Below are 15,753 nucleotides of genomic sequence, written 5' to 3' on the forward strand. Positions count from 1 at the left end.
AAACATACATAAACCCCTCTACAGATAGCATTATGGACACTTGCACGTTTTTATCCATTAATGATAAAGCAAATATTCTAGTTATAATTAATTTCTCCATAATTCAAATTGCAGCAGCCTAATTTTATTTGCATCAAACAAGGAAAAGCTACGAAGATTCTTGAAAATAATTTCCTTATTTTACATTAAATTTAAAAAAGCATTATATAACTTGAAGCTTTTACCATCTAATGTTCATATCCATAAGCCAACTTACTTTACAAGTAGAAAGATTTCAAGATTTCAGTAAAGTGTGATTTTTTATACTACTAGTAAACTGCCACAGTGCTACCCAGTCAGTTGATGAATGCAAGTTGTTTTTAAATATACATAACATGACGAAATTGGGGGATATTTCAGAAACTCACCCCACAGAGCTACCTACTGGCCAGAACTTCTAACTACATTACACATATTACGTAAAAAATTAGAATGGAATTCCTGGATGTAAACAGTCAGTTTCAATGTTAAATGTTGACATAAAAAAATGTGACCAAAATTCACAATAGCAAGAAGTTAAATTGGAAGCACGATCATGAACAAGATTTTTATTTATAGATGTTCAATTGAACTGAAAACACACAGTAAGACAATTAAACATTTTGTCCTCCCAAACTCGGGTTGTACTAAAGGCAGCACTAGGAGCTACAGCGCAATCTATCATTGGCCCCCACAGAACGAGCTCAATTATAATACACGAATATGCAGGATCTTAAAAAAAACAGGTGGGAGCTGGGCAGGGTGCACCAGAGCAAAGGCCAGGCCCAGGATCAGAAGTCAGGGTCAGGGTGCAAAAGTCTTACTATGGAATCACAGGAGTTTGAGAAGAGTGGGACTCTTCAAAATTTCCCTCACTATTAAGGAGTCCCATGAACACTTGGGCACATAACTTCCTACAGGTGTAGGGAAATTTCAAGAGTCCTGCTTTCCCTAAACTTCTGTTGGCCTATGTCTGTGCCAGCTCTTTGCAAGAGCAATCCAAAACTAATCCCACTGGCCTGCTTCCTCCCCATTGCCCTGTATATTTCACTATTTCAAAAGTTTATCCACTTTCCCTTAAAAGCATGACCTCTGCCTCAACCGCTCCTTATGGCAAAGCATTCTACACTCTTAACAACTCCCTATGTAAAGGCATTTCTCCGAACCTCTCTCCTCAATCAGGGACAATTTTAGATTGATGCCTCCCAGTCACTAACTCTCCAACCGCAGGAAGTAGTCTTTTCCTATTCCTCTAAGTGAACCAGGCCGTGCAAAACTGTGGTGTCCTGTTTCGGCCCACAGCTGAGCTTCAAACCCCACGTCAAACCCATCACCAGGATCGCTTACTTTTGCCTCTACAATATCATCTGCCTTTACCCCTACCTCATCCCCACTGTTGCTGAAACCCTTATCCACACTTTTGTCACCTCTAGACTCAATTGTGCCAATGCTCTTCTTGCTGGCCTCCCTTCCTCCACAAACTCCAATTTGTTCAAAACTCAGTTGCCGACATCCTGTTCCACTGATGTACATTGGCTTTGTGTTCTCCAATGCATTAAATTTAAAATCTTCATCCTTCTCTTCAAATTGTTTCGTGGCCTTGCTCAACCCTATCTCTGCAACCTACTCCAGCCTTACATGCCCTTCCACACCCTTCAGTGCTTCAACTCTGGCCTCTTCTCACCCCTCCCTTCATCCCATCATTAGCGACAGCCTTCAGTTATCTTGGCCCCGCTCTTCTGAACACTTAGTCTGGAAGTTGATTCAAGCAATTTAAGAAAATGGTTCCTTGACCAAGGAAATAGGATGCAGGCACAGATAGCCAAATGAACCAATCATTTTGCAGATTCACAAGTGCTAGGGAGCTAACAAAAAGTGGGAAGGCAGAGGTCCCATACCATTCAGTGAATCAGTGGTCAGCTGAAATGGTGGCCTGCCAGCACCTCATGAGCCAGTGTGTGCGCTGCCCAGCAAGCCATAGAAGGATGATTCAGGAGACAAGGAATGTCATAAGTACAAGGTGGGACATGAAGTAAGCAACTGCTAGCTCGTGAGAGGTTAGGATGCAGTTGGGGAGGCCAAGGAACTGTGTAGCCACACCAAGTTCATGGAATATGGAGTCCAGGAGGGCCACGATTTTAAAATTCTCATCCTTGTTTTCAAATCCCTCAATAGCCTCACTCCTCCCTATCTCTATAACCTCCTCCAGCCCTACAATCCTCCGAGATCTCTGCACTCCTCCAATTCTTGGCTCTTGTGCATCTCCGATTTTAATCGCTCCACCATTCACAGCTGATCACGGTGAATGCTAACAGTACGCTTGCATCCTATACACCATATAGTCCAAAGCTGCTGAGCCCATGTGACATTTCACATATACACCATTCTTTTCCTCTTTGGAAGAATAACTTACGAATTAATGCAAAACAATACCAATTTCGGGGAAAATGTGTACTAGAAACTGGACTGGGGTTGTCTATAGCCAAGAAATACAATAAAATACGATACACTATGTATCTCATTTTATTTTAGTAGAGGTTTCTGGCTTAATGCAAAAACGCCCATGGTGACCATGACCGTTGTACTGCATATTTATAAGCAAACCAATACTGAAATCAACATTAATCCTGTCAATAGTGCTATAGTAACTCTTAGGATACACTGCTGTGCTTTTACACATCGTTTTACGTCTCATCTAAAGAATGGCACATCCAACAGGGTAGCACTTCTTCAGTACTGGAGTGTCAGCCTAGTTTATGGGTTGGAGTCTCTAAAGTGGCAATTGAACAAAATGGTTGCCACGTTTCCTACACTGCAACAGGGTTTACACTTTAAAAATTATATCATTGGCTGTGAAGTGCTTTGGGACACCCTGAGGTCGTGAAAGGTGCTATATAAATGCAAGTCTTTTCCTTTCCAAACAGTTCCGTGTGTCTGCTTGTCAAACTGATCAGTTTATAAAACAGTTTGTATAAATTGATGGAGATGCCGGTGATGGACTGGGGTGGACAAACGTAAGGAGTTTTACAACACCAGGTTATAGTCCAACAGCTTTATTTGAAATCACAAGCTTTCGGAGCTTTCCTCCTTCATCACCTGACGAAGGAGGAAAGCTCCGAAAGCTTGTGATTTCAAATAAAGCTGTTGGACTATAACCTGGTGTTGTAAGACTCCGTACATTTGTATAAATTGAGTTTGCCATGCATTTATGCAAGTAGTTAAACATTTAAAGGATATGGATTGATAAAGACAAGTGAAATGTACAACAATAAATGCACTGTGATCTAAAATTAAAATAAATGCTTAATGAAAAATATAGATAACATAGGAACATAAAACCACAGTGCAGACAGCCACTAGATGGAGTAATTGCTGTTTTAAAAATATCAAATAAGATTTTGTTTACGAGATAAAGGACATGTGCTGGGTAGCTGATGGCATGTTGAAATACAACACTAGAGGGCCTAAATCTCAGCACAGATGCTCATTAGTTATTAATCTTTAACTCTCACTGATTACGTTACCATACACCATTACAACCCAACATACATACCTGTAACAACTGAAGAGGATTCAAAAAAAAATCACTGTACTAATTTTCTAATAAGCTATAGTCCCTCTACTATAATGCCAGTATTTTTGGCTATTACATAGAACATACAGCACAGAAACAGGTCATTCAACCCAACTAGTCTATGCCGGTGTTTATGTTCCACATGAGCCTCCTCCCACCTTACTTCATCTAACCCTATCAGCATATCCTTCCTCCCTCATGTGTTTCTCTAGCTTCCCCTTAAATGCATCTACACTATTCGCCTCAACTACTCCTTGTGGTAGCAAGTTCCACATTCTAAGCACTCTCTGGGTAAAGAAGTTTCTCCTGAATTCCCTATTGGATTTATTAGTGACTATCTTGTATTTATGGCCCCAAGTTTTGGTCTCCCACACAAGTGGAAACATAATCTCTACATCTACCCTATAAAACCCATTCATAATCTTAAAGACCTCTATCAGGTTACCCCTCAACCTTCTCTTTTCTAGAAAACAGAGTCCCAGCCTGTTCAGTCTTTCCTGATAGGTATAACTTCTCAGTTCTGGTATCAGCCTTGTAAATCTATTTTGCACCTTCTCCAGTGCCTCTATATCCTTTTTATAGAATATGGAGACCAGAACTGTGCACAGTACTCCAAGTGTTGTCTAACTAAGGTTCTATACAAGTTGGTTTCAAGCACACTGCAGCACCTGCTTGAACTTATGGCCTCAGTCTCTTCACGCTGCAAGTTTCTCATTCTTAGCCGGGCCACCCAAAACAGGGAGCAGTCAAGAGGGGCCGGGGCTTGCCCATAAGAGATGAAAATTAGCTGGATAAACACTTCTTGGAAGGGTAGGCTGTTATTTCAAGAACTTACAGTTGAAAAGTGTGGTTACTGCATGAATTTTACTTTATAATAAACCAGCCACTTGTACCTCCTAGTGCCCAGGTACGAGTGCATTAGCGCAGACATGCCAGCAGGTTGCCTGCCCCATCGTACTTGCTCAGTCAGTGAATACATGGAGAGACTTATTAGTTTTGAGAGCATCTTTCATACTTCACATCTTGCACTTCAGTGTGAAAAAGTATTTTTTTTAAAATTTACATCTTTTCTGTGTTTTGGAGCTAGAAATTGACAAGCACCTTCTGCTCTTCAATTTTCCCTCGCCATACAGCAATTGTTAGTTACAGAACATAGGTTTTGTGGCCTTTAAAGAACAGGCCTACTTAAAGGCCCACCTATACAGAATAACACATCATAACAGCTTATCATCTGATTTACCATAAGCAATGCCACAGTGGGTATGCTCGCCATTTAGAATCAGGTCAAATGAAAGACATTTATTTCATGGCAGGTATCCTAGATAATTCTGAACCAAAAACTAAAAAAAAATTTTGCCTAGTTGAACACAGAATAAAAATTGCATTGCACCGCAATTCCTTTGGTTTAAATTACTACTGTTTAACAAAGTATATACTTTGTTAGTGGGATAGAAAGAACTTGCATTTATATAGCACCTTTCATGACCTCAGGACATCCCAAATCACTTTATTTGAAGTACAGTCACTATTGTGATGTAGGGTACGTGCTAGTCAATTGGCACACAGCAAGTTCCCACAAACAGCAATGAGAGAATGACCCGATCATCTGTTTTAAGTGTTGGTTGAAGGATAAATGTTGGCCAGGACACAAGAACTCCCCCACTCTTTCTCGAAAAGTGCCGTGGGATCTTTTATGTCCACAGAGGGTAGATGGGGCCCAAGTTTAACGTCTCATCCAAAAGACAGCGCCTCAGACAATGCAGCACTCCCTCAGTATTGCACTGTAGTGCCAGCCTGCTTTAGGTGCTCAAGTCTCTGGAGTGGGGCTTGAACCCACTACCTTCTGACTGAGAAGGAAGAGTGCTGTCACTGAGCCAAGGCTGACACCCATTTTAATCTGTTTATATATTAAAATGAAAATTTGCTGTCAAAAATTAAGTTTACATTTTTATTATTATAATTGATTCAAAAGACAACTAGATTAAAAAAACTACAGAATGCTCTAAAAATATTTCACTAATGCATGTAATGCAACAACCACTGACTGGGGTTGCTCGCCTTAGATCAGAGAAGGTTAAGGGGAGATTTGATAACTGTTCATGATTTTGAACACTTTTGACAGAGTAAATAAGGAGAAACTGTTTCCAGTGGATGAAGGGTTGGTAACCAGAGGAAACAGATTTAAGGTGATCAGCAAAAGAGCCAGAGGCTACATGAGGGAACATTTTTTTTTATGCAGCAAATTATGATCATCTGGAATGCACTGCCTGAAAGGGTGGTGGAAGCAGATTCAATAGTAACTTTCAAAACGGAATTGGATAAATACTTGAAGGGAAAAAATTACAGGGCTATGGGGAAAGAGCAGGGGAATGGGAATAATTGGGTAGCTCTTTCGAAGAGCCGGCATAGGCACGATGGGCCGAATGGCCTCCTCCTCTGCTGTACCTGCTGTGATTTATACGGCACCTTTAACATGGATTTTTCACAGAGTTGTAATCAGACAAAAATGGATGCAGAGACAAAGAAGGAGATACCAGGAGAACTGACCAAGAGCTTGGTCAAACAGGAGGGTCATGTGCTATGAATATGGCTGCCAATGGTGGGACATAGAAACATAGAAAATAGGAGCAAGAGTAGGCCATTTGGCCTTTCGGGCCTGCTCCACCATTCAAAATGATCACGGCTGATCGTCTAACTCATTACCCTGTTTCCGCTTTTTCTCCATATCCCTTGATCCCTTTAGCATTAAGAAATATATCTATCTCCTTCTTGAATACATCTAATGACTTGGCCTCCACTGCCTTCTGTGGTAGAGAATTCCACAGGTTCACCACCCTCAGTGAAGAAATTTCTCCTCATCTCGGTTCTAAATGGCATACCCCGTATCCTGAGACTGTGACCCCTGGTTTTGGACTCCCCAGCCATCGGGAACATCCTCCCTAAAGGGAGATGCATGAGGCCAGAGTCAGGGCAACGGAGAATTCTGGAGGTGGTTACAGAAATAGGGAGGGACAAAGCCATTTAAACACAAGGATCAGAATTTTAAACTGGAGCCAATGTAGGTCCACAAGGACAGTGGTTATTTGAGAGTGGGACTTGGTCCGGGATAGGATATGGGCAGCAGAGTTTTGGATAAGCTGAAGTGTATGGAGGGTGGAGGATGGGAGGTCAGCCAGGAGAGCATTTAAACAGCCCAGTCTGGAAATGACAAAGGTATGGACGAGGGTTTCAGCAGCAGATGCAATGAGGCAGGGACAGAAGTAAGCGTTTTTTGTGATGGAGGAGATATGGGGTCAGAAGCTCAGCTCGGGGTCGAATAGGACGCCAAGGTTTCGAACAGTCTGGTTCAACCTGAAAAGTGGTTATTATCCTCCATATTCCTCAAGTTGGACAACGATTGATGAATTTTTAGTTAAAAAATTACTTAACTTTCTATCTATATATTTACTGCAAAGAGTGAACTAACTGTGGCTTAACCATTGCCCTGCACAAATTTATCATAACTTCTTTGCTTTTATACAACCCAAAATGTTATTGCATTTTTAAAAATTTGTTTCAAATACCTGCACTCACTTTTGGGGAATTATATATTTGAGCCCCTAGGTCACTGTTCCTTCACACTCTTAGTATCTTGCCACTGACTATATACTCCCATTCTTTGTTTTTGTTCCCAAAATGTATTACCTCACACTTATAACAACATAACTTGGACTTATGTGCATTGAGTTGCATCTGCTCAATCCATTAACCTATCGACATCCCCCAGATATCTCTTGCAGTCGGCCTCACTGCTTGCCAAACCCCCTCCTTTTGCATCACCAAAGTTCAATTTTTATGCTCCCCATAACAACTTGGTCACCAACTCTAGCTCTACTCCCTACTCATACTCAAGCACAAACCCCCAATCCCCCCCATCCCCCACAGGATGTTGTCTACATTAAATATGCTGATACAAGTGCAAGTTGTTTCATGTACTTCTGAGTAGCACAGAGGGGAAATCTTGAATTATGGAAGAGAATTGATAGCTCATAAAATTCTGGTGTAATATAGCCTAGTATTATTACACATTTACAGCTTACAAAACTATGAATATCAGTGCAAGAAGGTTTCCAGATCACAATTCCACTATATCAGAGATTAAATGGACCGTTTACTAATTTACAATAATCCTAACAGTGTTGCAAAGATGAAAATTATGACTTTTACTTTAGCTAACCACTTTGATATTTTAGTCATCATCTGAATTAAGTTTGATACTTAATAGGACAAAGCACATCCTTGCATTTAGGACTAAGGTGGTTTGAGAACTCCCTCTACTAGCTTTCTAATCACTAATTGCCCTAAATTTTAAAATGAACATTGAACTTTGGTCTCAGTTCTCTTGACTTTGAAAAGCAACATTCTAATCCCTTGGACCTAAATGAACATTTTGTATTCCATTCCATTCAGAAGAACTGTTTAGCTGCATCAATTTCACCATTCATCAGAACACAGCAATTACAGTTTTGAGGAACAGCTCTAACATTGGAATCTTCAGCTGCTGGGTCAATACACCAATGACACGTTTTCACTGATATGTACACTTTCAAGTACCAAGTACAATACCTTATGACTTTCCTGTCATTTACAGATCAGGGTACTCAATGTATCGTCAAATTACCTAAAGTAAGTTTGATATCACATGACTCAAAATACTACTAAATGTCGAAAAAATTTATAATGCAATGTCATTCTTCTCAAACCAATTTCAGTTCCATTTTTAAAAAAAAAAACAGGTAGAAGTTAACAGGAAAAGATCCATTGTATCTGATATCTGCAATAAAACTACTGCTGTTTAAAGTCAATTAACCATCTGCAAACTTGTTACACCTAATAAAATATCGTTAGTAACTGCTATCTATACTAAATGTAATGATAAATGTATACCTTGAACTTGACTAAGAACAAAAGCTTTTTTAGCATTAAGGTGATTTCAGTAGACTTACACTCCTGGAATTGCAATGAAACAAGATTATTTCCAGGGATCCGGAGTGCAGTTTGACATTTACCGTGGTTCTCTTGCAGCCTCAATGCAATAGCTGTTCACCCATTGCTGCAAATTTACTCAAGCAATACCACAAATGACTCAAGGTAGAAGTATTACAAACCTGACTGAAACAAAGATACAGGATTGACAGATATATTTGCTATTTACCAATCACTTTACAAATCTTACTTAAAATGTAAAATGCAAGTGAACTTTGTTCTTTCCTTCTCAAAATTCCTTATTCTCAGTTATTTACACTCTATACAAGCTTTTAGGTGGATTTTCAGTTCCTACTTAACTTGCAAGTACTTCATTGTTTGTTCATCCCTCCTCCCCACCCAGAACCTTCCTTTGCTCACAGTTATTCATAGAATTATAAAATACATTTTTTCCCCTCTTATTTCCCATAGCAGATTGGCAGCTTTTTTGCCAGAGATTTTTCCCACTGTCAAGTCTCCAATAACCAGTATCTGAGCAGGTGATCATTTACCACGGTCTGGGCCTGGCTATTTCCAGGCCGGAACATCCCCGGTCAGCACCAAAGCACCTCATTATCCCTCCCTCTGTGGTTCAAGTGCAAACATCAGACCCCACCAGTGACGCAAAAAAAAACCTCATCCCAAAAATGCTATCAGCTCAAAACTTTTATTTAGTTGCTTAAACCATATAAAACCCCTCAAAAAAAGAATTTTTAAATTTCTGATGGGCCTCCTACTGCTTGCACCTCTGTTACTTGTAAATTTTCTGCCTTGCTGTCACAGTATGTGCTTGGTACTTAAAAGAATTGCATATCTGTTATGTGTATACCAAAAATGTTATTTTAAACTACATACACTGACCTGTAAAGAAGTTTGCCAACTTTGTTGGTCGGTTATGTGGTACTTTTTAGTTTATAAGTGGCATCTTTAAAGAAAACAATTGTGGGATTAAATGCTTGGTTTTCTGCTGGTTACTTGATCCTCTGATTTTTTTTTTCTACTTGCAATCAATTCACATTAGGTCAATTGGATATTGGGATCATAAACTGGTCACATTTTCAGACAATATCAAACTACGAGGGCATTGAAATCAAAGGAGACAGCTCAGAAATTACAGAATGAATTAAACAAGATAACAGACAGATGAAATTTAATGCAGATATGTGTAAAGTATTACACATGGGCCTCGAAATTCAAGCACACCCAAAATCAGGCACATAGGGAACTATCCCTGCGCCTGAATGGATAGGCCTAATGGGCATCCCTAAGCAGCTTGCCGGAGAAAAGGATAGGGAGATCGGGTCATTAAAAGGGGACTGGGAGAGGGGTAACAGTGCTGATCGGGGGGGGGAGGGGCAGGGGGGAAAAAAAAAAGGATAGAGGTTGCGATGGGGTGGGGAAGCAGTAGCCAGTGGTGGCCCGCATGGTTTTAATGTGGGGCCGAGAGGAGCATTCTAGGGGGCAAGAATATTTTAAAATCTTCCCTTTTTGATGACGGCCTGTAGCAGTCCCATTACAGACAGCATGTAGACCACTTTTTCCTGAGTGTAGCCAATGCCGGCACTGGCTGCCTCAGGGGAACCTGACATTGCAGAGTGGATCACAAACAAGTGTTAGGCCCCTTATTTGGATATGCAAAGAGCCCAAACACCTGTTTCAGGTCCGGGCCCTGGATGCCTATTTTTTGCCTATAACAATATGGCAGGAGGCACTCTTCCAGCTCGTAATGAACGTACGCTTCCTGGCCGGCATATCGGAGGCCGTTTAGCGGGTGCTGCACGATCTAGGTCATGTACTCCATGAATGATGTTGAAATAGCTACAGACGAAGTTGAAAGAAACCTAGGCGTCTTGGACTCGATGCTTAGGACATGCTACCATTGCAGTGCAGCGATCGACAAAACCAACAGAATCCTAAACTAAATAGCCAAAACTTCAGAACACAAGTCAGATGCAGTAATGACCAAATTGTATAGTGATCTGGTCAAACGATATCTTCAGTACTATGTCTAGTTCTGGTTGCTGAGAAACAAGGAGAATATTCAAGTGCTGGAGGCAATGCAGAGAAGAGCTAGAATGTTGATCCCCAACGTCGAGTGTCTGACTTGAGGAAAGACTCAAGATATCTGGGTTTCTTTAGCCTGGAAAGGAGGCATCCAAGAGGTAAACTTATAGAGGTATAGAAGATTAAATGTATGGAAAAGGTAAATCTGGAATACTAAGTTAAACTAAATTGTGAAAGTAGGACAATAATTACACATTATCTATGACATACCCAATCAAGCAAATAGGTTTAGCCTTAGCTCATAGCATTAATAGTCACCTTCATATTCCAACTGTGACTTCCTCTGCTTTTCAAGAGATGAACCATTACTCATCTTCAATTTACTGTATTTTTTAAGGCAAGTTAGAATCACAAGTTTTATGGGTTGGCAGAGAGAAACACTGGAATTGTAACATTCTAATGACATTTATTGCTCTTAGCACAGGTACATTCTTTCAGCTTTATTATAAGATTTGTACTAATGAAAATAACCATCAGGTTTTAAAAATTATAGGGAATGAAAAACAAACTAAGCTATTCTTTACAATTATGAAATTTTGGTCCCCCAAAGTAATGTAACTACAATTTTTTTTTAAAATAGAAAGAGGAAGGAACTTTCATTTATATAGCATCTTTCAGGTCCTAAGGACGTCCCAAATCACTTCATAGCCAAGTAAGTATTTTTGAAGTGTAATCACTGTTGTAATGTAGGGAAATGTGGCAGCCAATTCATGCACAGCAAGATCCCAAACAATAATGAAACAAATAACCAGGTAATCTGTTTTAGTGATGTTGATTGAGGCATAAGTGTTGGCCAGGACATCGGGAGAACTCACCTACTCTTTTGCAAATAGTGTCATGGGATCTTTAATGTCCACCTAAGCAGGCAGATGGGGCCTGAGTGTAACATCTTATCTGAAAAATGGCACCTTTAACAATGCAGCACATCCTCAGGACTGCAATGACTCGTCACCCTAGAATATGTGCTCGCGTCTCTGGACAGGAGCTTGAACCCACAATCTTCTGATTCAGACACTAGTGCTACTACCAACACCAAAACTGAAAACTTAGGTTTATATTGTAGCCCTAATATAACAAACTATTACAAAAGAGCATTCTACACCCAGCAAGAATTAGGGAAAGAGGGATGGTGACCGAAGGCATGGTCAAAGAGATAAGTTTTGAGGAGGCTTTTGAAAGTGGGGAAAGTACCACCAATGTGAGGGGTTCAGAAAGAGAATTCCAAATTGCAAGGATGTAATGGTTACTGATTGCCGATTGGAGCCAGGGCCAGTGACCTCAAGTGAAAAGAATGGAAGGTGCAAGCTGGGACGCAAGGCCATGGAAGGATTCTAAAAGGACAAGTATTGAGGAGGATAGCAGTGATAGGTGAGTGGGACTTAGCATGCGATAGGGTGCAAGCAAGCCAGTGGGGTGTTGGATGAGTTGAAGTTTATATCGATAGGAATTTGAGCAGCACAAAAAGAGTTGGAGAAATTGAGCCTGGGGGTGATGGAGCTATAGGTGATGAATTTGAGCAGTGATAGGGGTGAGGTAGGAATGGAGGCAGGAGATATAGAAACAAATGTGGAGTATGAAGCACAGTTTAAGGTCAAACCAAACACAGATGTTGCATAATATCAGGATCAGCCTAAGGGAATAGCCAGGAATGGGGATGGAATTGAGCTAAGATATAAAGTTTCTGGTGGGGTGAACATGACGAATTCGGTCTTGTCAACATTAAGCTGAGAAACTTAAGCAAGTTTGCTAATATGACCAATGGAAAAATTACTTCATTTCAGCATCCAATTTCTGATTACTGACACACTGTGGAATGTAGTCACAGCCTCATTATGCCAAGCGGCCTAGTGCGGCAATTTCTTCTGAACAGAAATTCAGTGCTATATATATATATATATATATAGTGCATCAAAGCACAGGCCTGGAACCACATCCACCCCGCTTGTTGATGTATCGAACCACTCATGTTACCGTTTCTGTACCTTCACTATGCTGCTGCACACTTGAACCTGAGGTGATTTTGGGACAAACTAATCTGAATTTGTCTGTGTATACACCTCAAGTAAAAAAAAAGAGTATTCCACATGCCCTTTGTCCAAGTCCCTCGAGATGCATTCACCTTGAAGGGGAGACTGTCTCTAAGCATAGTGACAGAGGAGGGTACTGCAGATGCAACCCAATCAGTATGCATTGATTTCAACATAACATGATAGAGATTGCATATGAACTGATGTGCAAAGTTAATCTTTTTTGGCCAACTGAACCAGATTTTTCACCTCGACCCTGCCTGAATCACATCACAATGTACTAACTTGCTATATCAAAAACTCCCCTCTTTTATCTATTGAAAACAGAATGGATTAAAGAATTTTCTGAGAAATATATTGGTAGCTAAACAATACTTGATGTGCATAAGGCTCACAGTAGCCCCACTATATTCACACACATTCAGAAAAATTGAGCTAGAGAAACCACGTCAATAAGATTAAGGTCCAAACACAAAAAAAACCTGTGAAGAATACATAGATCAATACAGTTCAAACTTTAGATCCCAGTTTAAACTAGGAAAAAAAAGTCTGAAAAAAATAATGCAATAGTCTGAATCACAATCTTTCCCGAGTTCAATCTAGTTTATTTTAATTTGTTCTCAGGATGTGGGTGATACTGTTAAAGGAAGGGGTGGTGGGCCTTTCTATTGTTTGTACGTCTGATTGGCTTAATAGGTTACTTCAGTAGGCATTAAGAGTCAACTACATAGTATGGACTAGTCACAAGTAGGGCAGAACAGATAGGGTAGCAGGTTCCCCTCCTGAAGGACATCAGTGATCCAGTTGGGTTTTTGTAAGAATCTGGGAGCCAGTCGCAAATGACTAGATTTACTCAATTAGCCATGGTGGATTTTGACCTCACAACCTCTGGGTTGCTAATATCCAGTACCATAAACACTGCACTACTAGCGCAGAGAAAGTTAACTTAAGACATTTTTTAGGCCAGTTTTCTTCCCTCCTCTCCTAAAGACACCGAGGATGGAAATCTTCAGCCCTTCTGATGCATTCCTGCTGTGAGTGACAAAAGTGCAAGAAAATAGGCCTAGGCCCGGCATATCACCACCGGTTTTTGCAGAGTCTTTCCCCACCTCAAACAAGGTCACACATGGCAGAAAGAGGGGACCTCCTTGCTCCTAGCTTGGAGGGGCAGCAGCGGCTGGCTACGGCCAGTGAAAGCAGGGGTACTGGTCTGCACATGAAGCCCACCTAACGGTCTAGGCCTGTGCCTGGACCCTGGCAAGTAAGACAAACATTTTCCCAATTCTCCTAGTAGACACCAACACTGTTAAGGCCAATAGCATTCAGTTACTGAACCAGTTGACATCTTGCTTACAAGATGATCCCCTTTCACAGAATTTTTGCTCAGTGAAGCAGCAATTAAAAATAATATGGGTATGTAGGGCTTCATAGTTGTCAGTGAAGTAATGGGGAATGCGGTTTATTGTGTATTAGTTTCTACCTGAGAATAACTCCTGTTGTGAAAGTAATAAAAAGGTTGGGACCCAAAACTAATATCCATGAGATATTCAACACAGTTGGGGTATTTTATTTGAGCATTAGCTGGGGAAGGGTGCACTGAAATAAATATATCTAAATTTATTTTGATATCATACCTCTCCGACTTTAGCACAGTCCACGGCTCGTTTGTGCAGGGCTGCCCATGTATTCTCATACCTTTAAAAAAAGATACAAAACAGTAAGATCTGCCTGTGTTTTTTTTAGTTTGACCAAATGACCTTCTGAAAAAAAGTGTAAACTATCTGCTTTTTTTAAACCTGATGTTTTGATACGCTGTGGAGTCCATTTTCAGTCAAATGGCAATTTTTAAAAAATATTGCTGTCACTTCCAAAATGGGTAGTGTAAACAGGGAGGCAAAACAAAAAAAGGTAGGAGAAAGATTTTAAAATTGAATTTGAACAATAAAAGTTTATTTTTTTAAAAATGAAAATGAAGTTCAAATAAATAGGACAGAGGACACAGCAAGGATAGGGCAGAAGAGATCGAGGAAGAAAGGGAAAACAAAGTCAGCACAGATAGAGTTTAGAATTTTGGGGGGTAATTTTTCTTTGGTGTTTAGTTATTACAACAATGAAGCGGCTTCTGATGTTTAAGTAGCTTTATTACTATAATTAGCATTTCTTTCAATCTCATGTTGCATGAACAGAAAAAAATGCAAACTGGTCACCATTTCCCTGAACCTGTAAAGGTGCTTTCACTTTGTCACTAGTCAGCATCTGGTTTCAGGAAAGCAGTGTTATATTGGCTTCCTTGACACTGTTCTCCCACTGATCTCATCCAGCACTGTTCATGAGTCCTTAGGATGCCGATTGGGAATGTGGAAACCTGTTTTTTGTTCATGCTGTTATGAACCTATTGTTTCAAACTAAGCATTTTAATTGGACAGTTTTAATATTATAACATCAAAACCAGTAACAATAGTTTTAAATTACTCGCTGATAACTGGGTGTGCTGCTTGTGACATTCAAAAGTAGTTTCTCATTCCATTTGAAATAGAAAAAGCCAATGTAAACTTGGCATACAGCAATAACGAAGTATACACATGAACAAAAATGGGGGCACTGCTGAGGGATTGACAAACTGCAAACAGATGGGAGGGAGAGGGAGACACACAGAGACAAACAAGCACGGCGTTCTCCCAATGTCCTAGCCATCATTCTTCCCTCAACATTGCTGTGTGTAAAATGTCTATTAGGTTTTCATAAATAACAATAACGAATGCACTTCAAAAGGGTAATCCACTGGTTATAAAGAGCTTTGGGATGCTCGGAGGACATGATGAGGCACAATATAAATGAAAATTCTTTGAGTACCTCCCAATGTTTTGAGATTAAGTTGCAACTAGTCTTTTATAGTGAGTTTAAAATGAAGTTGTTTTTAATAAACATCTCACCACACAGCAACTGCGCTGTTGTCCACATACCCATCTACTCAGGTGATGCGAAATAATTACCAGGCTACTGAGAAAGAACGGTGGGGGGGGGGGGGCTTTTCCAAAGACACCGGCCTCAACTTCAATGGAAGTG

At 40.3% G+C, this 15,753-nt stretch overlaps 1 protein-coding gene across 2 annotated transcripts in view; it reads right to left on the minus strand.

The window, feature by feature from the left end:
- LOC137336829 (dysbindin-like) overlaps window positions 1-15,753 on the minus strand; it is a 225,916-nt gene that overhangs the window by 170,974 nt on the left and 39,189 nt on the right. For both annotated transcript variants that reach the window (XM_068001691.1, XM_068001692.1), the window contains exon 4: window positions 14,322-14,382. In XM_068001691.1, coding sequence (XP_067857792.1) covers window positions 14,322-14,382 — 61 coding nt within the window. The remainder of the gene's footprint in view (window positions 1-14,321; window positions 14,383-15,753) is intronic.

This window comes from Heptranchias perlo, chromosome 2 (assembly GCF_035084215.1).
Source record: "Heptranchias perlo isolate sHepPer1 chromosome 2, sHepPer1.hap1, whole genome shotgun sequence".
In the NCBI taxonomy this organism is placed as follows: Eukaryota; Metazoa; Chordata; class Chondrichthyes; order Hexanchiformes; family Hexanchidae; genus Heptranchias; species Heptranchias perlo.